This window comes from Netta rufina (genome assembly GCF_964035555.1).
Source record: "Netta rufina genome assembly, chromosome: 26".
NCBI lineage: Eukaryota > Metazoa > Chordata > Aves > Anseriformes > Anatidae > Netta > Netta rufina.
In genome coordinates this window covers 4,880,215-4,907,222 of record NC_140150.1, presented here as the reverse complement: position 1 = coordinate 4,907,222, position 27,008 = coordinate 4,880,215, and the positions used below count along the sequence as shown (strand labels likewise).

The 27,008-nt window shown below is 57.5% G+C and overlaps 1 protein-coding gene across 3 annotated transcripts; it reads right to left on the bottom strand.

Moving 5' to 3' along the window:
- Nucleotides 1–1,535: 1,535 nt before the first annotated feature.
- FKBP5 (FKBP prolyl isomerase 5) lies at nucleotides 1,536–26,642 on the bottom strand. Of its 3 annotated transcripts, none has more exons than XM_084301873.1 (11): nucleotides 26,556–26,642; nucleotides 14,307–14,435; nucleotides 13,390–13,534; nucleotides 13,114–13,256; nucleotides 12,353–12,467; nucleotides 7,775–7,931; nucleotides 6,856–6,946; nucleotides 5,779–5,862; nucleotides 5,347–5,532; nucleotides 4,217–4,456; nucleotides 1,536–2,824 (listed from the first exon to the last, which is right to left on the bottom strand). In XM_084301873.1, the coding sequence occupies exons 2-11, from the start codon at nucleotides 14,409–14,411 to the stop codon at nucleotides 2,717–2,719; spliced, it is 1,374 nt and encodes a 457-aa protein (XP_084157999.1). In that variant the 5' UTR covers nucleotides 14,412–14,435; nucleotides 26,556–26,642; the 3' UTR covers nucleotides 1,536–2,716. The 3 variants fall into 3 exon arrangements, with proteins under 3 accessions (XP_084157999.1, XP_084157998.1, XP_084158000.1); XM_084301872.1 differs by lacking the exon at nucleotides 26,556–26,642 and adding an exon at nucleotides 25,911–25,988; XM_084301874.1 differs by lacking the exon at nucleotides 26,556–26,642 and adding an exon at nucleotides 25,279–25,282 and having other exon boundaries at nucleotides 14,307–14,438.
- Nucleotides 26,643–27,008: the final 366 nt, after the last annotated feature.

Genomic DNA, 27,008 nt, shown 5'->3' with positions numbered 1-27,008 from the left:
TTCCGCCAGCCCCACGCCACCACGGAGGACGAGCGAGTGGAGGATGCGATTAACTTTTTCTTTCTCTTGCAACTGGGTAATAGGATTTCAGGGGCTGCCGGCCAGCCCCGTGGGGAGAGGCAGAGCGCGGCAGCTGTCGCGGTAATCCCAGAAAACAGGGAGCCCGTGGGAGTGGGGCATAAAGCAGACCCTGAGGGGCTTTTAGGGTGCATGGTTCCACCCGGTACCGGCTGTGGGAGCCCTGCAGGGCAGGCTCCATAGCTTCCCAGGGGATGCCACCTCTTCTTTTTAGGGATACTTCCCTTTTTTCCACCTCCAAATGGCATCTTGGTGTCACAACGAGGGGAGTTGGGTTGGTTGCACGATGCGTGTGTGGGGGAAGCCCATGCAGGGGCGATGCCGGGGGGGGTCCTCTGCATGCCCTAGGGTGGTGCTGGTCCCTGCTCTGCTCCGAGCCGTGGCCCTGTGCTGGTCAATCTCTGCTCCAAGCCCTGGTCCCACTGGGTGAGGGGACCCAGCCCCTGCGCGATGCTGCTCCTGTGTTGCCTCCCCGCTCCCCCCAGCCCACTTCCCCCTGCCAGGGCTGCCTGCAGGTTCTCCCTGGTTGAATGCTGGACAAAACAAAGCTGCACAAATCCCTGCTGGGCTCAGCCTGGCCTTGCCCAGCCATGCACACGCCAAACCCCATCTCAGCCTCCCTTCCCAGCCCAGGCCCACTAGATGGCATTTAAACACCGTGCGCCCAGCAAAGGGCGTCCTCGACGCACCCTGAGCCACGGAGAGGGACAGACAGCGAGACCCTCGCCTTGCAGAGCAAGCAGCAAGGCTCTGAAAAGCCTAAAAAGCTGCTCTGGGTGAATAATTGTCTCCCATTTCTGCTGAAGAGAACAGCAGCCCCTCTCTGCGTCGCTGCTCGGGTTTATTTGCAGCTCGTGCACGGCGCTCGGAGCTGCATGAAACCAGCACCAGGGGTTTCGATGCCTTGGGTGTGAAATGCTCCCAGTAACCTCCCAACTGTCCTCGTCTGCCCACCTTCAATTTTCTCTTAAAAGGAGGAGAAAAGTACGAAGCCTCGAGAAGCCAGCTGAAATAAAAACATGCTTAAAAATAGGGGGGAAAAGCCCAGAAACGGCAAGTTTCCACAGAGCAAGCCAGGGGTGTTTCATAAGGAAAACATGGCTTGGGCTGACCCAAAATGGCTTTTTTTTTTGCACTGCTTTCATAAATAAAAGCCAGTTCTTTGCAGAGCCCCTGCTTCCAGCACTCCTAGCAGCAGCCTTTCCTCCCCAGCACCCACCCTGCGTGCCACCGATGCATCCTGCAGCTCCAGCCCCGAATCTCCCAAATGAAAAAGGCCTCAGGATAAAGCTGCCCAGGAAAAGCAGCCCTGCTGAGATCCCAAACAACACCCCCTGTAAAACGGGGGACACCGATAATTCCCTAAGGAATAGAGCCACCACTAGAGCTGGTGCATCCCCACCCGTCACCCCCACGGCTGCTCACGGCAGGATGGAGAAAAGAGGAGCCTTTTTTTTTTCCATTTTTTTTTTTCTTTTCAGTTCTTTATTTTCAAGCTTCAAAAGGGGTATTACAAAGAACAGACAGTAAAAATAAAAAACAAAACCAAAAAAACTGAAGGCTGTTCTCCAAAGGTGGTGACAGCACCCAACAGGCTGGAGGAAGGCGACGGGCGAGGTCGCAGCAGCAGCACCGGCACGGGGTGCTCACCGACGAGCCCGCGGTACCGGCTCAGTGACAACACCTATCTCGCTTCCTGCCCCTCGAGGTGCCAACCTGCTGCTTCTCTTTTTCACCTGGGCCCCAGCTAAGCGATAAAACCCCCGTTTAAAAATCTGAGCCCACTGCCGGCTGCGATTCAGGCACCTGCGAGCAGCAGCGCTGGAAAACCCTTTTTTCACCCTCCAGTGAAATAAAACACAGCCTCTTAAAATAAAAATAAATTCCCCCAATGAAACAGTGCTTTGAAGCCGAACTGTAAATCCCTAAGCAGAGGGGTCACCACGGATGAGAAACGCCTCCGCAGCCGCAGGAGGGGGAATCGCCTCCCCCGAGGGACAGGAGGTGGCCGGCACGCAGGAGGCTTTCGTTCTCGTGCTGCAACACCCTCGGACACGTGCAGGGGACCAACAGGAGAAGCCTGAACCCACCCTGACAGAAAACTCAGCGAGCACAGGGGGCCAGGGTGCCAGGTCCCTGTTGCAGCTCCCCTCCCAGCCCTGGGGCGAGGAGGAGGAGGAGGATGAAGGCAGCGCAGGAGGAGGCTGCTCTGCCTCTGCCGGTGCCGGAGGACTCGGTCGCATCCTGCCGAAGCGCTCCCACGTCCCAGCTCGTCTCGGAGGACGCAGGCCGTGGCACAGCCAGCCGACACCAAGTCCAGCAAGCTGTGAGGAGCTGTCTGCGCAAACCTCCCGGGAGCCAAGAGCTTCCACTTTTATTTATTTTTCCCCCCTCCTTTGGAAAGCTGTTTGTTCCGCTTGCGGTGGTCCCACGCCGTCCCGCTGCTCGCGCCCAGCCGTGAGCGTGCCCGCGGCAGCAGGACTGGGTTTGTTTTTCTTTGCGAGGCGCTTTTGCTTCCACGATCACACAAACTGTAACAAGCTTTACAAGAAAACACTGGCGAGTCCTTGAGTCCTGGCAAAAACCGTTCTCTGTGCAGGCTGAGGGCAGGAGGCTCTCCCTTCCTCCTGCCCCTCCATCATACGTGGCCTTCGGCCTCTTTGCCTTCAGCACCGGCCGTTTCCAGCCCCTGTGCACAAGTCGCTTTCTCTGCCTCTTTTTCTACCCCGGTTTTGCTAGCCGCTTCCTGCAAAAAAGCAAAGGAACCACAGAGAGTCAGGAATGAGGTGAAATGATGAGCAGCCGGCGGCAGCGATGCCAGGGCTCGGAGGTGAGGCTGAGCCCAGCAGGGCAGAAGAGACCCCCCTTGGACCCCAGCCGCCTGCTTTCCTGGCTCGGCTGCTCGTGGAGGTGAGACCTCGTCTGTCCCAGCTCTGGGTGAGCCTTTGGGAAGGATGGGAGCTGCCCCGATGCTGCAGGGCACTGGCACAGCGAGCCCAGACAGACAGACACGGTGCCACAAGGAGAGGAGGTGGTGCCCTCGGAGGGGAGACAGAGGGCTGAGCTACAGCTGCAGCCCCTACACTGGGCTATACAGCTACAGCCCCATCTATGAGCTACAGCTGCAGCCATTACACAGGGATATAGAGCTGCAAACCCATATATAAGCTGCAGCTGCAGCCCCTGCACTGGGCTATATGGCTGCAGCCTATAAACAAGCTATAGCTGCAGCCCATATACATACTGTGTGTGCAGCCCATAAACTGGGCTATAGCTGTAGCCTATATATGAGCTATACCTGCTGCCCATACACTGGGCAGCCCATATATAAGCTACATCTGCACTCCATACATGAGCTACAGCTGCAACTCATAGACAAGCTATAGCTGCAGCCCATACACAAGCTATAGCTACAGCCCATATAAGAGCTATAGCTGCAGCCCATATATAAGATGCAGCCCACAGCACGAGGCCCCTGACAGCCCGCAGCCCCATAGGCAGGACTGCTCCCTGCCCGCAGCACTCACTTATTCCACCGCCTCACTTTCAGGCACCGGTTCAGAAGAGATTATACTAAAAATTACCCGTACAGAGTGTTTGCAAAGCTGTGTCCTCTCCCGTTACAGTACACCGTGCATCGGTTTTTGTTTGGAGGAATTTTGGATTAGAGCCTGTTACGCGAAAGCGATCTCTTGTACGAGCAGAGGAGCAGGGCGTTGGGTTACAAGATTCAGGAAATCCATACTATCATGTCTCAAAATACCCTTGGCCTTGCCAGGGGGTGGATGACATTTCACTTCACCCAGGCCGCCAGTGGCCAGGAGGTCATCAACGGCCAGCGGCTACGGCCGGCGGAGCGATGTCCAAACACCAAACCTGTCATCAGCTGTCGAGAGCCCACACCATAAATGCTTTTACTGACAACCTGACAGCAGCCTCTGCGTCCTCTGCTGACCAAGAACCAACCAGCTCCTTCCCACCCAGGCTCTATCAGCTGGAGGCCGTGCTCCCAAACCTCAGCATCCTCAACCCGATGTCCAATTTCCTCCGTTTTAACCCTTCTTTTCTCCCCACGAGCCTGCTGAGCATCCCTCAACGTGGCCAAATCGGGGCGCCCGGCCGCTTGTGCAGCACCAACCTTCGCGTCCCTCTCCGCAAACTTGGTGAACATGTTGGCGTATATCCTCCTGTCCCGCTCGTTGTGCTCCTTCGTCTTCTTCTGGCAGACGGAGATCTGCGACCTGGCGGCCTTGTTCTGCGGGTTCACTTCCAGCACTTTCTGAAAGTCACATTTTGCCAGCTCGAACTCGTTCATCAGCAGCCTGGCCTCGCCCCGCCTGTACAAGCCCTTCTCGTTGTCCTGGTCCAGCCCCAGCGCCTGGAAGGACAGAGTTCGCCAGAGCCCAGCACCTCCTCGGGGCACACACATCCACAGCATGGCCACAGCTACCACGTGCACCAACGTGGCTTCACGCCTCGTGTCACCACGAGCAGAGGTGCAGAACCTTCCCCTGCCTGCAAATGCCATCAGCTCCTTGCAAGGGAAGATGCTCCCCAGAAGCAGCTCCCTCATTTTGCAGCACCAGTGCTGTGTGGGCACTGCTCGTGCAGCCCCGTGCCCTCCTGGTTTAGGTTTGCTCAATGGGTGGCTTTCAAAGACCTCCTTAAGCTCAAAGCCTCACTAAAAGTGCTCAAATTAGGACAAAGGAGAAGGCTCCGAGTCTCCAGAGCATCCTGCTCTGCAAGAATTCACCTGTTTCCATAACCAGTTGGCAGCTATACATGTATAATTTATATACTTTATATACTTTTATGTAATTTTTACTGATATATTTTAGCTGATTAAAATATCTCCTTGCACAAGACCCCGCTGCGGGTGGCAGGGTCAGCAGGAGAGAAGCCCCCACAGAGCTGGAATCACGCAGGAACGCTGCACGTGGACCCGAGGATCTCCTTCGGATTAAACAGGTTTTTGTCTCCCTGCTTCCTGTTATTTTATGAAAGCTTCATGTCCCAGACACGTCTCACGGGCGACTTACCATCCTGCTTAAGGCAGCCAGCCTTACGTGATTAAGAACCTTAGGCAAGCTCGTTAAATGCAAGCCCTTTATCGAAGAATTAATAATTTCCTGACACAGACGCATGCAAAGGGCGCAGGAGGCACGGTGGGGATGCCAACAACGCGCTGCTGTTTGCAAACTGCTGCTTGCACACGGACAAATTCGATACGGGGGGGGGAAGAGTAAAAGCAAACCCGCGGCCCCGCACCTTGTCACAGCACTCGACGGCCTTGGTGTACTCGCGCAGCTTCAGGTAGCACATGGCCAGGTTGAGGAAGGCAGCCAGCAGGAAGGAATCGGAGGCTTTCGACTCCTTCTCGGACAAGCCGTACTCCATTTCCAGCCAGGACACGATCTTCCCGTACTGGATCACCGCCTGCAGGTATTTTCCTTCCTGGGATGGAGCAAAGAGGGAACCTGAGCTGGGGAGGCAGAGGATCTGTGCCCGAAATCACCGAGGGCAGGGAAGGGGCGGGCAGGGGCTGCACCTCCCATGGAGCTCATCATTTATATGGGGAGAGGGACGGGGAAAGTTTGGGGGCACATTTCTGACATTTACACCCCTTCAGGGGTGCCTCTGGATGTCCAGGATTTGCTCCGAGCTCCCCGCTCGCGTTTGGGTGTCACCACGCTCACAAACCTTGAAGTACATCGTCCCCTTCTCCTTGACGATGGCAGCCTGCTCCAGCTTCTCTTTGGTGTCCATCTCCCACGACTCTTTGGCCTGCAAAGAAACGCTCAGAGCCACGGCCGTGGGGCACAGCACCCACCAGCACGCCGGGATGGAGGCACCGCGCACCTCCAAACGCCGGCCCCACCGGCACGCACACCCTTGGAGAGTGGTGAAGCGAGGGAAATGAATGGGATGCTGCAAGCCAGGTGGATCCACGAGGCTTTCTGGGGTTTCTTTTTAATGAGTGGAGCTTGTCAGGGTGGTGTTGCATAGGGCAGAGGTGGCTGCTTGTTAAGTTTGAGGGGCTGGGTGAAAGGGAAGAGGAAAATAGTTGTGGCACATGTGGGGTGCGTGCCCGGAGTGCAGAGGACCCCTTTGCACCAGGTAAATCACTGCTGGGTGTGGGATTTCCCCTGAGCCCAGTGTTACGGCACAGTCCGTCCACTGCAGTTCATCCACTGCAACCTCACAGGATGAAAAATCCCAGCATAAAAATAAAATAAAGCCCCAAAATATTAAATAAAAAAAAAAGTGGGTAGGAAGAGACCTCCTCAGCAGAGAGGGCAAGCAGAGGGTCCTGCCACCATCCCCTGCTCCAGCTGGGGCTGGGGACCCAGCAGCACCTGCCCCGTCCCAGTGGCACCTCCTGTGCTGTCCCCATGTCCCTGTCCCTGTCCCCAGCCCCTGTGTGCAGCCCCCCCAGTGATCACCCCGGCCCTGGCTGCCCCGGCTGGCTGGTGGGACACAAAACTTTTCTCTTTTTTTTTTTTCTTTTTTTTTTTTTTTTTTTCTGTGCAGCCCAAGGAGGGAAAAAAAAAAAAAAAGTACAAAAGGAACAAGCCTAGGAACAAATAAGAGAACCAGCCTTGGACCCCGGCCAGAAAAATAAAACAAACCAACACACAAGAACAAATTAAGAACACAGCGATCCTTTGCTGACGTCTCTGCTTCAGCAGGGGCCGCGGCGCAGCCACGCCAGGGACAAAGGGTGAATGCTGCAAGAGGAGCAGCTCCCGGGCACCCCGGGGCCAGTCCTGCCCTCACCTTCTCAAAGTTTTTAAGCGTGACCTCGTACACCAGCTCCGCGTTCGCCTGGATGCCGTACTTGGGCTTCCCTGCCTCGCCGAAGCCGTACCTGGAAGGGCAGAAATGGGGAGAGATCAGAGGGGCTGCGCTGGGGGGCACCCAGGGGACAACGGGCACACGTTGTCCTCAGCCCCATGCGCCCTCCACTGCCTGCATCCCTCTCCTCTCCAGATATCCTCCTTGATGAACCGGCACCTTTAAAATGCAGGTGGAAAAGCCACCTAAAAGGAGCCCCTAAAGAGCCCCCAAAGAGCCCTGCTGTGTGTGGGGCTGCGCAAAGGTTCCCCAAGGGAGCTCAGGTGTACCCAAAGGCTTCCATTGGGAGCACTTTTTGATGGGAGAAACTGGCTTTGTACGTGTTTTTTAGGGTCTTAATTAGGGTTAGGGTTGTTAGGGTTTGGAGAGAAGTCCCTAAATCCTCATTTTGGCAGGCTTTGGCCATGAACACGCACCCGAGGTGCTCGCTCTGCTTTCACATCTAGCTCTACACTCACTAACATTTTTGTGTGATACAGCAGCAAAGATGTGCTGCTTTCTATGTGCATTACACACGTGGGACCATCCTCTCCAGATGCACCCGGGGGCCATCACCTCTGTTTTTTTTCTACACCTCTCCCTACTTGTGCAGGAAAAAAGCCCTGCTGAATCTTTCCTTCCAGCCACGGGAGCTGGATGCAGCCCCTGCCACCTCACCTGCTTTTAAAACCGTCTCCAAATTCCTGCCTGCGTGCCACTCGCCCCTCTGGCTGGCCCTGCTGGCGATGCTAACCCGAGCCTCTCCTGGAAGAGCCCTCCTGCCGTGCTTGCTGTCTTCCACCAAGGCTAAAGCAGCCGCAGAGGTCGGAAAAGCTTCAAGCCGAGCTCCTGCGCCCCTTACCGTGGCCCGAGGTAGAGGACGCAGTGCTCTCCCCGCTGCATCTTCTCCAGCGCTTTGTCGATGCCGATGGGGATGTCGTGGTCCTCCCCTTCGCCCACCACGAACTTCACGTCCTTGCAGTCGAAGCGGGTGCCACCGCAGAAGCCCTCCAGGTGAACTGCAGGGCAGAGCGAGCCCCATGTGCTGCAGGCAGCTGGTGCCGTGCAGGACCCGAATCCCCGGCTCCCCCCAAAAAAAGCCTTTCCCAAAGGATTTTGCCCATCGGCGGCGCTGGCTGCCTTAGGGAGCTGCTTTTAGCAGGGCTGGGGGCAAATCTGTCAGGTAACCACACGTTCCTCAAGCTCCCAAAATCCAGCAAAAGCCCCCGGTCGAGCTGGAGCCCTGGAAGCAGCGGGAGGATGCTGGAGCACGGGGGGCACCGCCTGACAGCCGAATGAGCCCCCGGGGGACAGAGAGGGGCAGGAGGGCTCAGGAAGGAGCACGGCTAACGAAGCAAGGCAGCCGTATCTTGTCTAAGCAAGGAGCAGACAACAGATAAACATAATGACTAATATGTTCCCCTCGTGCGCCGCTGCGCGAGTCAGCCTTACTGGAACTGGATATTGCTCCTGGCACGCCGCCACGCGGAGTTTATCACGGCGATTACAAGCCTCCTATACAGCGCCATACCCTTGCCTTATACCTCAAAAACAAGGCCGTGTTCTCCTGCCTCTAAGAACTGCAAGTACAAGATAAACATTTTTTTTTTTTTAATTTTTTTTTTTTTTTTTTAATCTTCAACCAATGGCCGCGCTGTTCCAGCCCGGGGAGCTGGCAGAGGCGCAGCCGGAGCGGACAGCGGGTACCTGGCACATTCGCCACCTGGTGCTCCTGGCGTGATTTCCACGGCGAGATTGTTCTTTACTGATTTGATCCCGAGGACGCTGCACGCCTGGGCGGGGGGCACCGCGTGTTCTTTGCCCTCCCAAGTGCACGCGAGCGCGCAAGCAAATGTAAAGTAAAAGGGATTTCATAAGAAACTCCTACCTACCACAGAAAATCCCAAAAAAAAAAGCTTCTAAGAGGAGAGAAATCACAGCAGGCAATAACGCTGTCAGAACTGCTTAAAGAATCTGCAACCGTTTGGGCTGGTGTTGGCAGCCCCCAGGGTGGGAAAGACCCACACCGGACAGCCACGAGCTCCTTTGCACGCTGCAGAGCTGAAGCAGGAAGGGTTTCTCGTGCCCATATAAATGCTGGCAAAATGGGGAGAGACCCTGGGAAAGCAAACAACCCTGTGCCCAGCTGGTGATGGTCTGCTTTCCATCCTGCACCTTGGTGGTGCAGCGTTCGGTGATGCCTCTGCCCTTCAAACGTGGTGCTGCAGATCAGGGAACGAGTTTCCCTTAAACCTCTTGCAGGGAATGCCCCAAACGGCAAAGGGCGAGCCACCGAGGGACCCAAAGGTGACCTGGTGGCTGCAGGATGGATCCTGAGCTACTGAAGGGTGCAGAGCACCTGGCTCTGGATGTCACGGGGAGGTGAGCACCAGCACCAGCATGAACACGAGCAGCTCCAGCACTCAGGTGCTAAACTCTGCTCGTCACTGATGTGCCTGCAGGGCCATCCCATAACATCACCGGAGGATGCTCTCCTCTGCAGCCTGCCTGTGTAACGCCAGGTCCCCGGCACAGCACGGCACAGGGGTGGCAGAGGATGCTCGCTCCCTGCAGCACGCCGGGACGCATCCTGCATCCCTCAGGGGCGCACAGCAGCGAGGGGACACATGCTGCACGCTCTCAGCCAGCTCAGGACAAGGAGCACAGCCACGACTTTCAGCAACCTGCCACCGGGCTTCAAGACTACGTGGAAAACCCTCCAGCAAACCCACCTCCGGGGCTAACCCCTGCTTCATCTCCTTAGGTGCAGGAAAACGGGACATCCAGCCCAAAACGGGCATCCCCATGGCACCATGCCACCCCCCTGCCATCCAGGTGCCTTTTCTGGTGAGCCTGAGCCGTGCCCACCGCCTGGCCCCAAAACGAGCACCCACCCACATCTCCCCAGGGTCACCCCATCACCAGCGGGACGCGGCAGCACCCCCACGAGCCCGCTGCTTACAACAGGCTGCCGGGGAGGATGCGAGCTCCCAGCCCTTGCTCGGAGGGTTAAAAAAAAAAAAAAAAAGAAAAACAAAAGCTTTCCTTCCATTTTAATCACACGGAAAGCAACGGGGAGATCTCTGCGCTGGTTTCCAGGAGCGTTTGGGCGCTGTGTGCAGCAGGTCAGCTGGCTGCGGCTGCTCTTGGATTACGGGGAGAAAAGCCCCCGCTGGGCCGCCGCACATCCCTTCGGCTGCCGCGCTGACTTATTGTTCTCCCGGTGCCTGCAGCGATTTTGTTTTTGAAGAGCTCAGAACACAGTGTACCGAGCGCGGCTGGCACACGAACTTGATGTGCTGACAGCAATTTGTACTCAGATTAAAATGGAGAAGAGGAGGGGGGGAGGATGGAGGGGGGGGGGGGGGAAAGGTTGTAACAAAAGCTGGAATGCGGGATTTCGGCTGCAGCCCGCGTTTTAGGAATCGGAACCGCGAATTGCGGTCTGTACAACTCAAAACCTATATAAAAAAAAACGCCTGCAAAACTCCAGCCAGGGGATGCTCACCCCGGTAATCACACGTTTTTGGCCAACCTGGTTATGGTGGCGACGCCGGGCACCTCGGGGCTACTCCCAGAGCTGACACAGGGTTTTGGGGGGAGCGAGGCGAGGGGCAGCCCCGCACGGAGGCGGCTGGGCTCACAAAACCCAGGGCTGCTCCTCGGGGTCCCACCTTTGGTGCCAGGAGCAAAGCTCCGAGGTAAATAGCGCTGCATTTGTGGGAGAAAAAAAAAAGACAAATAAAGCCTATTTGCACCCCAAAATGCTTCCCAGGTTGTTTTTGCTGCTCCTTTCTCAGTGAGACACATTTAGGGGTCTGTGACCCCTGGTGTGCGGGGAGGCAAACGAGTTACACACCGCTCAGAGCATCGCAGCGGCACCACCACTGGGACCAGCCCAGAGCTCCCCATCTCTGCCCTGCACGAGCAGTGCCCGTTTCACGAGGCTGCCTCCGAGGGCACTCAGCTCGAGTATTTGCACTGTGCGTGTGCGCCCCCAGCTCTCCGTGCTCGCTTAGAACCAAGCATTCACTTGAAATAGGTTGGGAACAAGCGGGCTTTGGGGCGGCGGGCACCCCAGGGGAGCCCTCCCCAAGAAGCCACCTCTGTGTCCTTTGGGAGAAACCACTTGCTGTGATTTCCCTCTCCCTGCCTCCAACCTGCTCCAAATTATCGCGCCACCGTTGCGTTTGCCAACAGCTCAACACGAAGGAAAAAGGAGGAACACTCCCCGGGCACGCCGCTGCCCGCCACGTGCTCGCCCCCAGCAGCCTCTTTAGATAAAAAAATAAATAAAGAAAGAAAAACAGCACTAAAAAGGCAGGTGGGAATTGGGCTGGTTTCAATTATATTTAGCCTGTCTCTTCGGTTAACCTTGGAGACGGTGAAGCCAGCCTGAAACCCTACTCCAAGCCGGGTCCGGCGACGACATCGAGCATGTGACGGGCGGAGAGATCAGTGTGGGACAAGAAAATCTCCTTAAAAAACCCTGGGAGAAGAACTGGCCGTTTCAGGCAGGGAGTTTTATGAGTTCAGATCCAATTTCTCCTTCGCTAATGGAAGTTAATTGGACCCTCTTTAGCGAACAGGAGCTCTGAAATGGGGAGAAGAAACTGGATGCCTTCTGTACCGCGTGGTAGCTCTAAATCTATGGCCGAGTTGTTCTTAGGAGGAGAGAGAAAAAAAAAACCTGGCTCTCACCGCCTAGGTGAAATGTTTGCTCCAGAAACGTGCCCAGAATTACTGCGTCCTGCTCTTGGAGAAGGCTCTGGGAGCAAGGAGCTGCATGGGATGAGCTCCTCGTCACCCAGCCGGCTCCCGATGTGGGTTCAGAGCACAGCTGGCTCCACAAACCCCTTGCATTAATTCATCCCCTCTGTCAGCGGTGACCAGAAGCCTGCAACCGTCCCCTGGCCACATGGGAAGGAAAAGGCAAGGCTCCGTGCCGCGGCAGATGCGATAGAAAGCCCCAAACCAACGATCAGCATCACAAGGAGCCCAGGGGAACTGCTGAAAAATTCCCACCAGGAGGCAGAGCCTGGGTTTTTCAGCATCCCCCACACTGGCCCTGGACGCAGCCACTCAGGCAGGGACGCAGGAGGGGTAAATGTGCAAAAAGGAAGGGTCTGACCCCAAAACCCTATGGGGCTTCACCCTCCCCGGCAGCCTCGCAGGCCCATGTTTGTCCTACGGCAGAAAGGACCGGGAAAAACAGAGCGCGGGTTGTCCTCGCCCGGCCGCTCCATCACCAGCTGGCTGCTCCCGCGCCTCGAGGTTTTCCAGTAAAACCCTCGGAGCCAGCAGCCCTGGAACGGCAGCCGCGGGCCGTGCCAAGGGCAGCTCCTCGGAGCTCACCAAAACCCCAAAAGTTAACCGCTGCCCTCCCTGCTCGGCCAGAGCCCGGCGGCGTGCGGCTCTGCCCGCGGAGCCCGCTACTCACTTTCCACCGTGGCGCCTTCGTTGGGGTTGGAGTAGCCTTCCCCTTTCCTCTTGATCCTCCGGATTATCCCCCCGTCCTCAAACAGGTCCTCGCCTTTGAAATCGAGCAGCTCGACCTGAAGAATTAAAGGGAAGGTAGGCAGAGCTGGGGGTGGAGGGGAAGGAGAGGAGAAAAACAACGGGGAAGCCACAAAGCAGCAGTTCAGCCCCGAGCCGGGGAGCCAAGCAAACTAATTCTCCGCTCAGCTGACGAGCAGAAGTTGCCCATAAAAGCCAGCTCCAAAGCCACAGCATAATACACCCGATTTATTAGGAATTGGGCCACGGCCAGCACCTGAAGCCCAACACAAAGTAACAGTAAAAGGGAGTTCAGGAATCCTGCAGGCAAGGAGGCAACCGGGGCTGGAAGGTGCGAGGGGGACGGCTCCCCAGGCAGCGCGGGAGCAGCGCCGGGGAGGGATTTTTCAGCCCAGGGAGGCATTTCCGAGCTGTTTTCCCCTTTTCGCCTGCCTTTTTAAAGCAGGGCTCTGCTCGCTCTCCCCGCGGGGCTGCTCCCCGGCCGCAGCCTCTCCGGCTCAGACACACATTTCTGAGAAAACACTGGCACCGGTTCCTGGAGCGGAGGGACACGTTTCAGGAATCCAAGCTGTTTTGTGCTTTTTTTTTTTTTTTTTTTTTTTTTTTTTTTTTTTTTTAGGAGCTGGCTGGCAAGGCAGAAGGCAGCGAGCGAGCTGTCCCGCGGCAGCCCGGCCCCGTACTTGCCTCGAAGAAGAGGGTGGCGTTGGAGGGGATTTTGGGGGCGCTGCCGGCGGCCCCGTAGGCGTATTCCGGCTTGCACAGCAAGTAGCACACCTCGCCCTTCTTCATGGTAGCCACCCCGATGTCCCACGCCTTGATCACCTGGCCTGGGAGAGAGGCAGACATCACACACAAAACCCCAAACCCAAAAAAAACAATAAGGGAGGCACACCCCAAAAAAATAACACCGTGCTGGTGCTGTCCCTTAGCGCCATGGGAGCGGGGACCCCGTCCCCTTACCCTTGCCCAGGCTGAAGACGAAGGGCTCGTTCCGATCGCGGCTGGAGTCGAACTTTTTGCCATTAGCCAGCTTGCCTTTGTAGTGCACGTACACCTTGTCCCCGATCATCGGAGACTCGTCATCGTTGCCCGGCCTCTTAATGATCTAAGGGAGGGAAAGCACCCATGAGAACGGAGCCACGGAGACCTCAGGCTGCATAAACACCCATATATTAAATAAATACATTATATTATATATTACAGTACATGTTTATACATAAACACACGCCCCAAAGGTGCCTTAAGACATGGGGAGGTCGGGGGGGAACCATCCCTTTGCCCCTTCCACCATCCCCTACAAGCCAGCCCCACACAGAGCCGCGTTCAGCCCGCGGTGCGGAGGTGTCAGCACCAACGGGGAGCGATCCCAAATTCCCCGTGCTTTCAGCCCGTGCAGATTTCACTCGCAGGGGTGTGTCGTTTCACTACTCGCTTCTTGTCAACACTTTTTTTTTTTTTTTTTATATTGCTACAGCCTGGAACAAGCAGTTCCCAAGCTGAGGATGGAGGCAGGGGAGGATGCTATTATTAGAGGAAGGTCCTATTCAGCTGGAGAAGCGCAAGTGCTGGTGAGCAGAACTATCCAGAAACGGCCCTGAATATGAAAAGAGGGGCTGTGGAGCAGACTGGATGACCTAAGTAATGCGCTCTTTCTAATGTCTGTGAGTCACACACAAAAATGCTTTGTGGATTTGCAGCTAATAATCCGATTAGAAGCACAATCGCAGTGAAAATTCATCGAGCGGGCTGAATCTGCGCCGCGCTCTCCGGCTCCGTGAGCCACGCTCGCCCCTTCGTCACTCCCCGCGGCACTGATGCTCGTCCCCTCGTGCCACGAGGTGCCCCGAGGGCTGTGGTGGCCGTGGGACCCCGCTCACCTTCAGCACGCCGCGGTCCTGAGCGGGCGTGATGTCCTCCCCGCGCTCGGCCAGGGCGGCCGCCTGCACCTCCCCTTCGGGCTTGGTGGCCTCGTCGGTCGTCATCGTCCCCGGGCTGGAGCAGCAGAGCTGGGGAGAGAGCGGGCAGGAGGCAGGGGAAAGGGTTAAAAGCTCGAGAGCCCTGGTTCTGCTGGCCCTGCAGGAAGTTTAGAGAACATCTCAAGCATGCAGAGCGGAAAATCCCTTCCCAGGGGCCACCCAGGCTCAGCGCCGCCGAACCACCACCACGAGCACACGCAGCCCCGTGCCGTGTCCCCGGCGTCCTGCCCGGCAGCGGGGACAGCCACGGGGATGCTCTCACCTCGCTGAGCCCCCCGGGTCATTGCCACACCTCTCCCGGTGCCGCAGGGACTCCCCCGGCAAGAGTTGTACCAAAAACCTGTGCCAGCAGGTGAGCACGTGCTGGCCGATGGATTCCTGGCACGCAGGGACTCATCCCCGTACCCAACCTCTGGGACCTCCCGCGACGATGCTGGCCCCAGTGGGAGGCTGGATTTCACCCCAGGGAGCACCGAGAGCCACCAAAGGGACGTCAGCACAGGGCTGCTGCTTGAAGGCTGCTTTGGGGCAGCGGTGATGCCAGGAGAGACCCCGATGCTCAGGGGCGAGCAGCAAAGCCCCCTGGGCACACGCCGAGGTGCCCAGCTACGTTGGCTTAGAAGCGTTTGCACCAGCCCAGCATTGTGCTCCAAAGCCATGACACATCGATGAGGATTATTTTCCACGAGGAATTACTCGCTGTTTCGTCAGAGGCTGCATTATTCTTAAATCAACAGCTCGACCACAGGCACGCCTCGTTTCCTCTCGCTCACCAAGAACACCCAAAAAAGTGCTGAGGCTACGCGTCGCCGCGGGGTCTCTCCCCAGGCGGGAAGACCTCCGGGCACAGCACGCAGCTCTAAAAACTACACAAAACCCACCACCGAAAGAATCCCAAAAATTTGCAGAAAGTCCCTAAGAAACGGCTTTTTTGGGGCAAAGCACTGCCCAAAACAAGAGCCATGTGGGAGAGGCGCTGGCCACAGCCGGTGCACGATGCGAGGTACGGGGATGTGCCCGCTCTGGTGGCCAGGAACGCTTTGCTGACACACAGCATGAGCAGCACACGAGGATGATTATTCTTTTTTTTTCCTTTAAAACGGGTGTGGAGCCACTCGTGGGAGTCTGTGGTGGCTGTTTGCACGGGGAAGTGTCACGAGGATGCAATGCAAGGCCGGGGCGGGTGAAGCCCGTGCATCCTGGCACCCCCTGGCCGAACGCTGCCTGGTGAGAAAGGAATGGCCTCAAGTTGGGGAAAAAAATATTTCCTGATGATTTCCTTCGGATCGTTGGACTTGTTTTGGTAGCCACACCGCTGCGCAAGACGTAATCAAGGAAACATGTGACACAGAATTAGAAAGCAATGGTTTTTGAGACATAAAACAGATCTATTAAAGTCCCTATCGTTGCGAAACTTTCCCACAGCCCTTGGTGTGGAAGCTGATGGTAAGCAGCAGGAGAAATCGTCCGTTCGGGGTTTCATAAACAGAAAAGAAAGGATGCTTTCAGCTCCAAGGGCAGCTAAGTCAGGCTGTAAGAATAATTGCACTCCTTGCACCCAGCGCTGGGAGGGACGAGCCGAATTCCAGCCTCCCCTCGGCGCAGGAAGCCAGCGAGACACAAAGGGCTCTGCGTGGAAGCTGCAAACAGGAGCGAGGGAACTGCTTGGGGCCATGCCCAACTACAACAAGCTTCGGGGTAACGTTTAATGAGACTCCGAGATTCTGGGTCCAAAAGCACCGATTTTGTGCTATTTCCAGCGGATTTGGGAACCGCCGCGACTCGGCGCCGCCAGGATTCAGCCTCCCACGAGCATCCCGTGCGGCACAACCAAAGCTGGATGCTGCATGGCTCAGGGAACCCCTTTTTGCAGATAATTATGCCCAGGAGGAGCCCGAAAGCGGGGTGCTCGCCCAAGCAGAGGCACCTCTCAGCACACAACCTCCCAAGGGCCACGAAGCGTCACCGCGGGGATGGGGAAGCCGGCTCCGGAGATGCCAGCTCCACATCGCCGGTTGCTAAATCCCACCGAGAGACATCTAAAAATACACCACCCGCATCCTCCTCGTTATTTTTCGACGTAAGCAATTAGTGCAGTCATCCAGGGCAAGCATCCAACGCAAGGCAGGGGGAGAAGGTCTGCGTCAGCAGCGGTTGGGAGGGACGGAGCCCACAAGAGATGCTGTCCACGTTGTGAAAGAGCTCGAAGAGCCTTCGCCTACCCCCCCCCAAAAAAAAAAACACAGCCGCAGTCGCAGGGAAAAGACCGCTCTGCTCCCGCTCCTCTCCAGCTCGGAGCAGCCTTTCGGAGGCACAAGTGCAGCCGGGGGAGAGCTGGAGGGAATCCAAACTTCCCATTAATTTCAAACAAACAGCCGGAGGAAATGTGCCGCTCGCTGGGCTTGGCGCATGCCCGCGGGCGCGGGGAGCGGGGGCTCAGTGGCACCTCGCTCGCCATGCCCCAGCCGGACGTTTCTCCTCGTGGAAGCCAAGCGTGAAGGCAGGGAATTAATTACCCAGCGCAAAAGCTCAGCGTTTCTGACAGAGCTACCCCAAGCACGGCCCTCTCTCCCGTCGCTCCATTAGCCACGACGGTGCCGCGAGGTTAATGGTGTTTAATTAAAGCAAACGAACCCCTGCAGCGGGGCGCGAGCGTGCGTGTGGAGACTTCAGCACCTCGGCTCCGGCGCCGTGGTCCACCAAGGATGTGCCCGGCCAGCGATGCTCAAAGAGCAGGCAAATGGCATCTGGTGGGCACCACGGGAAGGGGGTCACAGGGATCCACACTGTGACCTGAGCCTACATCAGGGCACTTCTGCACACTGCAGCTCCGAAAAAAAGTCCTATGCGAACCCCAAAACAGCTCCAGAGCCCCTGTCCCAGCTCTGAGCACAGCACTGGGACACCCACAGACGCCGGCCCTTGAAACCAGCCCCCCCAAACCCTTTTTCCCTGGTGCTGCAGAGTGGCAGAGCCATTTCTGAGCTCTAAAAGCAGAGGGTTTGTTTGGGTTTTTAACTTGCTTTTGGTCAGCCGCTGCTGTACCAGCTGACCTGATAAACAGCTCCGCTGATAAATCTTTACTTGAAGAGCTTGACCAAACAAGTTTTAAAACCAAGATAAATCCAGAGGCTTCAGCATCCGGATGCAACCTCTACTTAAACGCTAATTAACGTGAAATACACTAACGAGCTTCTGGCAGAACAAGAGGAAGCAAGGATGCTCACAGGCTGGGGACACCCCGCACATGAGGATGCCCAAAGTGAGTCAGGAGGAGCTGCCGCCCACACAAAACCCTCGAGCTGCTCAGAAGCAGAGCTGCTGCCCCCTCCTCATCCCCACGCTCTCGTTGTTTCCCCATCAACACGAGCAGGGGAAGCATCGGCCGGGGCCCAGCTCCATGCTGCTCCCCAGGGAGCGCAGCCGACGGCACCCATGGGCACATCAGCACCGCCAGCAGCCCTCACCGGCATTATTTCAGCTGCTGCTTCACAAAAAATGCATTTTTTACTGTATATTTAAGAGCAAGCATAACAAAAGTGTTTTGTTTTTTTTCTTTCCTTTTAAGCTCTGCATGGTTGGGGGTGCCTTCACCCCTAGGTGCTGGCCGCCTTCGCTCCCCTGCAGCACCGCTCATGCGCTCGCCAAACAGCCCGCGACGGTCGGAGGAAGCATCCTGAAGAAACTCCCTTGAACAAAAACCCCACAGCACCAAATCAACGCCCCAGGAGAATGGGCAGGACACCAGCGCTGCCCCGCACCGAAATCCACCCCGTAAAAACAAGCCCTTTGGTTTCACAACCCCCTCTCCGCACAGCTGCCGCTATCATCCAGCCTGAAGAAAAAGGAGAAAAAAATCAGAGCGGGGAATGGGACGCAGATGTCTGACCCGGGGCTGAGGACAGGCAGGTATCCCACGTGCTCGAGTTTCACAAAACCCTGCTGCGCGACCATCCCGGGCCACAGTTCCTAGAAATCGGCATTCCGGGAACTTTTCAGCTGCAAAAGTCAAAACTTCGCCCCGCAGATCTCCCCCACGGGTGGGTGAGAGCCCGGCTCGTGGGGTCCCAGCTTGGCACGGGGCGACGGGAACCGGTGTCCCGAGCAGCTGGGAAGGAGAGGGGGGGGGGAAATAATAAAAAATAATAAAAATAATAAAACCAAACCCCACGCTTCACTCTAAAAGAGGATTTCGCAAGAAGGGAGAAGTGAGGCTGTGGTTTTAAGCCCCGGGCACATCCCAGCCGTGTCGGACCCTGCCCTAGGGCGCACGGGGTCGCATGTGTTGCTGTCACCAAACCCATCCCCACGATGGGGACCCAGGGGCAGCTCCCCCTGCCCCGAGCACCCCAGGTGCAGGCTGCAGAGCGTGGGCACAGCACGGAGCCGCCGAGCACAACGCTCTCCTGCAGTGACCGAAGGGCTGGTTTCGCTCACTGCTCCCATCCCGCGCCATTCGGCATCTCAGCATCAGTTTAGGAAAAAAGGAGAAAAAAAAATACGCCTCTGTTCTCTCCAACTTTTTTATTGCCCGTTGCTGAAAGTCACGGCGTGGCTCAGCAGAATGGAAAAACGAGCACTGAGCGTCCCGGGGTTTGTTTTTTAAGACCCGCTCAGCCCAGAGTGCTTTCGCTTCCACGCCACCGCGCCGTGGCTGCAAGTTTCGGATTGCAACACTTGCTTCAAAATGCAAGGGTCAGGCTGGGAACCAGCAGCAACAGCCCCGGGGCTGTCCCCGTCCCTGTCCCCGTCCCCAGCGCACCGGTGCAGGGCGAGGAAGGACGACCCCAGCTGGAGCATCTCCTCACCACTTCACCGCGGCGTCGCCTCCCTGCGATGGGGAAAAGGCTTTCCTCTAAGAAAACAAATACTGAGCAAAATGTTTATGTGCGGCAGGAAGGAAATAAAAAACCAGCAATTTTTCCCAGGTGAGAGGCTCCAAGACACCTGCAACCGAGACCGAGCAAGAGACCGAGCAACCAACAACGGGGCCGGCACCCGATGCCATTTGGGATTGTTTCGGGGTGAGCAGCGGGATCAGACAGGAGCCCGGCTCCCCGCACAGTGAGCCGGCCGTTCGGAGGGATGGATGAGCCCAGCCGGCCTCAAACGTGACGAAGAGGAACCTCCAGGGCCCTGCTGCTTCGTTAGCCGCTTGTTCCGAGATCCGCCCAGCTTCCCACGAAGGCACACCGCGTCCTTCCCCAAACCACCGCAGGCTCAGAGGCAGCTCCGAAGAAACCTCGGCTCAGCCCCGGCACGGTCCCAGGGCAGCCACCACATCCCCTCCACCTGGGGCTCTGCCTCCCTGCCTCGCTCTTAAATCACAAATCTGCCCGGATTCGGGACCGTTTCGCACATCGCTGCTTTCGAAATGTGTCACCGCTTCAATTAAAAATTCACTTTTTTTTTTTTTTTTTTTTTTTTTAACCCTAGCCACTTCACTTCCCCCACCCTTTTTTTTTTAATTTTTATTTTTCATTATTTTTTTTAAATCAGCGGCCCGAGCAAACCTCCCGGGGGCCACGTTGTGCAAGGAGCGAGCAGCGCGGGGAGCCGGGCATGGCAACTTTTTCTTGCGAGGAAAAACAAAACACAAACAGAGGCGCTGCCGCCGCCGCCGCCGCGCACGCACCCTGCTGAACCGTCCCCGCGGAGCGCGCGGGGTGAGCCATGACTCACGGTGGACTGAAGCGAACTCGAACTCGGTGTACTGCCGCTGTGAGCTCACAGCCCGCGGGTGGCATTAACTCCTTCTGTCCCCGAGGCTGTGGGGACATCCCGGCTCGGGGACACCCCCCGGTTCTGTCTCGCGGGGAGAGCAGGCGGCTCCCTGCGCCCCGAGTGTGCCCCCTGTTCCTGCTGCCACCTCCCAGTGCCACCAGCCCCACGTCCCCTATTGCCACCAGCCCTATGTCCCCCATTGCCACCTCCCAGTGCCACCAGCCTCTTTTTCCCCGGTGCCACCTCTCAGTGCCACCAGCCCCATGTCCCCACTGTCACCTCCCACTACCACCAGTTCCATGTCCCCCAGTGCCACCAGCCCCATGTCCCCACTGTCACCTCCCACTACCACCAGCCTCTTTTTCCTCAGTGCCACCTCCCAGTGCCACCAGCTCCATGTGCCCCATTGACACCTCCCAGTGCCACCAGCTCCATGTGTCCCATTGCCACCTCTCAATGCCACCAGCCCCATGTCCCTGCTGTCACCTCCCAGTGCCACCAGCCCCATATCCCCAGGGCCACCAGCCCCATGTCCCTGCTGTCACCTCCCAGTGCCACCAGCCCCATATCCCCAGGGCCACCAGCCCCATGTCCCTGCTGCTAACTCCCAGTGCCACCAGCCCCATGTTCCCACTGCCACCTTCCAGTGCCACCAGTCCCATGTCCCCCAGTGCCACCTCCCCCATATCCCCCATTACCTACTCCCACTACCACCAGTTCCACGTCCCCCATTGCCACCTCCCAGTGCCACCAGCCCCATGTTCCCACTGCCACCTCCCAGTGCCACCAGCCCATGTCCCTGCTGTCACCTCCCAGTGCCACCAGCCCATGTCCCCCAGTGCCACAAGCATCATGTCCCCCATTGCCACCTTGCAGTGCCACCAGCTCCATGTCCCTGCTGCCATCTCCCAGTGCCACCAGTCCCGTATCCCCCATTACCTACTCCCACTACCACCAGTTCCACGTCCCCCATTGCCACCTCCCAGTGCCACCAGCCCCATGTTCCCACTGCCACCTCCCAGTGCCACCAGCTCCACATCCTCCAGTACCACCAGCCCCGTGTCCCCCAGTGCCACCAGTCCCCCAGAGGGAGCTGCTCCCTCCCCTCCCGCACACCGGGGGGATTTGGGAGCGCGGCACCAGGCGGCTTTTAGGCGACGAAGAGCGCAGGGAGGGGGGGAAGGGAACTGCTGCACGCGGCTAACTCGCGCCCGATGGCATGTGTTCCTCTCACACTCGCTTCATCATTTCGCCTCGCTAATATTTTTCAGCTTCTGAAGTGGTTTCAGCGAGGATCCAGCTCATAACTGATTTTTTTTTTTTTCCTGTTTCAGACATAAGAGGCTGCCCTCGAGCCTGGGGTGCAGCGGGAGGAACAAGTGAGCAGGATGGCTCGCTACCCTTCGCCCCCTGCCAGAACAAATATTTCGGCAGAAAAGGGTTTGTTTCCCCCCCCCCCCCCCTTTTGCTGCAGCTTACAGTGTGATATAAACCCGTTAAAACCACTCTGGCTGCTCGGCTGGCTATCCAGCAAGGCACCGTAACCAGCGGACACGCTGCCCCCGAGGAGATCCTGCATTTTTTTTGCAATCCATCATTTTTCCAGGTCGCCTCCAAGAGAGATCTTGCACAGACCGAGCTCGGCTGCCGCAGCCCTGAACATCCCGGAGCCACACGCAGTGCCCAGCCCTGGAGCCCAAACACCCTGAGCTCCGACACCAAGTGCAAAAACACAAGAAAACACCGCCAGAACCTTTTTTTTTTTCCTCTTTTTCCCTTCCTTTACTCCAGAAGACAAACATATAGTGGCGAAAGCAAAAGCCCATAAACATTTACGGGCTGTCGGCCTTCAAAGGGAGGAGATTCCCAGGGCTGGAGGCAATCGGGAGCTTTGCACGTGGATACATCTCGCCCTCGGAGCCCTCGTGCCCTCGGTGCTGGCACGCTTTGGGGATGGCCACCGGCACCGACCCCGCTCACCGGGACAAATCCTGAGCGAGGCACGGAGCAGGGCTGCAAGGCACCGTGCCCCAGCCCCCTGCTTGCTACATCTGGGTGGGGGACACGACTTCAGACGGTGACTTTTTAAAATATATATTAAAAAAATTGATATAGATAGGTATTAAAATGGATATTAAAATATACCTATTAGAATATATCGATTACAATATATATTAAATGCATTAAAATATCTAGGACACATTTATTCAAATATATGTTGAATATATATTGAGATGGATTAAAATATATATTGAAATCTATGTTAAAAGTATCATTTAAAGCCATGGAGTTATGGATCCGGGCTGACACCACCCTGCGGCGGAGGCTGGCGCGGGGCGAGCCCGGTGGCGGTGGCACGGGGCCGGTGGCGGTGCGAGGGGAAGGCGATCTCCTGCAGCTCTCCTAAGGCAGCATTATGTAACGGGGGGGGGGAGGAAAAAAAAAAAGCACTGCTTCCCAGCAGGTTACATAAACCGTCCTGAAAAAGTGAGAAAGCTCTCGCCAGCCCGCTGCCCGCTGCTTGGCACCCGCTCCCCGCTGCGCTGCCATCGGGAGGGAGCCGGCAGCCTCCTCTCGCCGGGTTTCCTCCCAGCCCAGGGAGAAGAAAAAAAAGAATATTAATAGAAAAAAAAAACATATATGTAACAGATTTGCTTCTGTCTGCATGTCAAAACAGCAGCCACGCCTATGGGTAAGGAGGAGCCGAGCTGCCAGACCTGGGTGGGATTTTCTGGTGCCTCCGAGCTGCTCCGGCCACCAGCCCCGGTCCCCACGGGGTGACAGCACCCGTGCCACCGCCGGGCAAGGAGGAACTCGTATTAATTTAACACGGGGTAAGCAAGAAACTTCTTGTTTTTTGCCAGTTCTGCTCCAATGTCGTGTTTTCTCCAGGATAAATGCAGCTATCAGACTTGGATTCTCAATTCGTAAAAGCATCGAACGAAAAAGCCTCGAAAAGCCTCGACAAATACATTTATTTTCGGCCAGGTGAGCCTCAACCACAGCAACCCCCCGCAGTGACAAAAACTCTGTGTTAATTTATTAATTACTCCTCATCCTCAGCAGCCTTTTGAGAGCACGGGTGTGAAACCCAAGCGGGCTGACCCTACATCGAGGGTCCTGCACGCCTGCAGGGGGGATAAAACCCAACCTCTGCCTGCAGCCGCCCCGGGTGGGCACAAATCAGTGCTGGGGAGGATGCACAACATTTTTTGGAAAATAATTTCCAAGTTTATTATCGTGTCCCGTTTGCAAGACTGCAAGCTGGAGACCCCCACCGAGCCCAGCACAACGCCCTGAGCACCAAGTACCCCTGCACACAGCCTCTGGCTCGCTCCGAAATCGCAGCCCCGCTCCAAGGGGGCTTGCTCGGAGAGGGCAGGGAAACGCCACCAGTGGTGACCCCAAGCAGCCCAGTGCAGATAAAGGAAGGTGGCACGGGGAAGGCAGCCAGGATGGCTCACAGATGGTGTAAGATGCGGGGTGTTGGTCCCCCAGGAGTGATTTCTGGGGGCTGGTGCCCCCCCGACACCGCAGGGCCAAGAGGAGCGCGCGCGTGCCGGCGGCATGTGCGAGCCGCACGCTGCTCGAGAGACCAAGCCAGAAACATCACCGCTTGCAAGCGAGGAGAGGCGGTGCTTCCCAGAGCTGCCCTTATTTAATTAACCGATTAAATTTAACCGAAAGCCCCAAATACTTGGAATGGGAATCCTTCTAACGAGGCTTATTTCCTAAGAGCGGCGCTGCTATTTCCGAACACGGAGCATCGCAGGCACGAGAGGGTTGAACTGCCACCTCTCTCCATCCCACCCCCGTGCTGCCAACGGTTCCTTTACAGCCGTGTTCCCAATTTTCTAATAAAGCCACCCAAAAAAAATCAGGAATACTTACTGCAGCCACCACCACTGGTTCTGGAGAAAGCCCGTCGGCCCCACGACAAACAAGTTACGTTAACTCATGCACTACAGCACTCAAGGCCATTTCTTTACACCCACTAACATGCAGCATTAAAAAAAATAATAATAAAAAAAAGAGAGAGAAAGCTAATAATTCATTATTTCCCTGTGACACGGATGAAATGGTGGGGCTCCTTCCTGAGCTACGAGCACCCAGAGCCAGGAGAGGTTGTGGTGCCGTGGTTTGAAGACCACCTTGCATGCTATCCCCAATTTTGGGGATTTCAGACCAGCTTGCACATTATCCCCAATTTTTGGGGACTTCAGGCCATGCCCGCTCTGTCCCGGGGAGGTGTCCGAGCCTTTTCCCAGAGCAGATTAAAGAATAACACGCTGCCTTGCGTGAGCGCCAGGGATGCTTTTGAAACGTGTTTACCCGGCTCCGCTCCTCCTGCACCCCGGGACCACCCCCAGGGCTGTGCATTGGGGGGGGGGGGGTGAGGTTCAGGGGTAATTAGCTGGGAAGGTAACGAACGAGGTGACATCAGCACAGCCCACCAGAGCTCCTGGCCTCCAGGCCCTCCGCCAGCACCCACCGCACCATTTGGGTGAAAATGTTGGGAAAAGCCAATGCCGTGCCCCCCCCCCCCCCGCTGTTAATTAACCCCTGGTCCTTAACGAGGAGCAGCGGGAGCACCGTGCATCAGGAGGTGCAGGCTACTAATTAACACCCAGCTAATTACCTGCTGGGGATGCTCTCCAACGACAAGGCCGGGGGCTGCCTCTCCAGAACCCCCCCGTGCCAGCAAGGAAAGGTTGGGGTTGGGAATTGTCCTTGGGGACCGCCAGGTCCCTCCGGCACCGGGTCCCATGCTGCAGCCACCGCCGAAGGCCACCACCAAGGCCACCATGGGGGCCACCACGGATGCCACCACCGAGGCCACCTCCTTGTCCTTCCTCCCTGCCCCTCTCCTTCAGCCTCGTCGCCTTCCCAGCCCCGACCCGCGCCACCACGTGCGCTCTTCCCTCCTCGTGAGCTCCGGACGATGCGCAACTCCTCCGCGGGTACCCGCTCTCCTCCTGCCACCGCGCGTCTCCTCCTCGCCGCTCCTCCATCGGGCTCATCGGGGCCTGGGGAGCGTCCCCAAAACCACATCCCGGGGCTCTAAAATGCTCAGCCCCGAGCGAGCCGGTGGTGCTCAGCGCCGGGGGGCTCCGGGTTAACCCTTGCGAGCGGCGGCCGTCATTTCCTCCGCGCCGCCGGTGGCTGCGTGCCCCCGGATGGCGTTAGCCCATAAATAGGTCACCGCCTTGGAAATAAAACCCAGGCACTGCGAACGGCAGCCTTCGACGTGTCAGCCCCGCGTCCAAGCGCAGACGCCACCGTTGGGTCAAAACGCCATCAATTCGGGAAAGGTCTGATAAAAGCCAGATATTTCGGCACCTAGCGGATCTCCCGACGGGCTCCCCCGGTTGTGGGGCAGGGACGGGGATGGAGGCACCCGGCTTCGGGCAGTTTCAAGGAAGGAGCAATTTGCATTTCCAACTTGTTTTTTTTTTTTTTTTTTCTTTAACTTGCCATCCGTTTGCAGCCCGGATTCGGTGCCCCAGCGATGCCCCAACCGCTTCGACGGCCCCTTAGAGAGGGAGACGGCTCCAGCACCACCCACAACACCCCCGAGTGCCAGCTCTGGGGTTTTTCCTTCCCTCTTTGATCCATCCCACTCATCGAGCAGAAGGAAACCCCAAAACCGAGGTGCCCCAGCCACAGGGCTCTGTGCCGGGGACCCCAAATCGCCTGCGGAGCTGGGGCCACCCGTTGAGCCCCCAAATCCTCCCCCCGGGCTGAGCACAACGAGCTCCGGTTTGGGCACGGCGAGCTTACCTGAGGATGTGCTTTGGGTGGAAAAAATCTAAAAATAAAGCTCTGGGAGAGCTCCGTGCCCATGGAAGGGGGGGAGAGGGAGCTCAACGGGATGCCACGTTTGTGGGGACTGCTGTCCCTGCCCCAAAGGGAGCCCCAAAAGGGCTGCAGGGGGGACACCGGAGGGAACCCAAAAGGGAGCCCCAAGGCAGAGGGAATCCCAAAGGGAGCCCCAAGGGGAACTGCAGAGAGAACCCCAAAGGGAACTGCAGAGGGAGCCCCAGAGGGACCCCAAAGGGACGCCAGAGGGGACCCCAAAGGCAGCCCCAGAGGGAACCCCAATGGGAACCGCAAAAGGAACCCCAAAGGAGACCCCAAATCCAACCCCAAATCCCTCCCCCCACCCCGGGGGCACACTCTTGGGGGCTGCCCCCTCCCCATCCACATTTGGGGCCAGCCCAGCCCCAGCCGCACCCCCAACGCCCCCCAGCACCCCCTCCCGCGTGGGCTCCCGCGGATTTCCACGCAAAAAAAATAATATAAAAATAAATAAAAAACGGGGAAACCCCACGGCAAAGGGGGGGGTCCCCGGCCGAGCTCGTGTCCCCCCGGGACCCCTCTCGCCCCCCCCCCGAGCCCCCCACGCGTGACACGATCGCTCCCCACCTGCGCGCCGCCGCCGCCCGGCTCCGAGTGGCTCCGAGCGGCCCCCGCGCGGCCGGGGCTCCCCCACGCCCCCCCCCCCCAGCTCGATTCCCATTGGTTCTTACCCCCGCCCGTCTTGCGGGGAGGGATTTTTATTGGTCGAGGGGGCGGGGATATGCAAAGCAGAGGGGGTGGTGCTCGGGGTTGGTCACGCCCCGCTTGGCCCCGCCCCCGCGCCGAGCACTTGCTGGGGGCAGCGGGGTTGGGGGTGTAATGGGGGGGGGGTGCAATGGGTTGGGGGGGTCCTGGCCCTGTGCAATGCCCCCGAGGGGGGTCTTGTCCCGCTGCAGTGTACTGGGGGGGGTCTTAACCCCATGCAATTCCCCTTGGGGGGGTCCCATCCCCATGCAATTCTCCCCGGGGGGGTCTTATCCCCATGCAATGTCCTGGGGGGGGGGTCTCAGCCCCATGCAA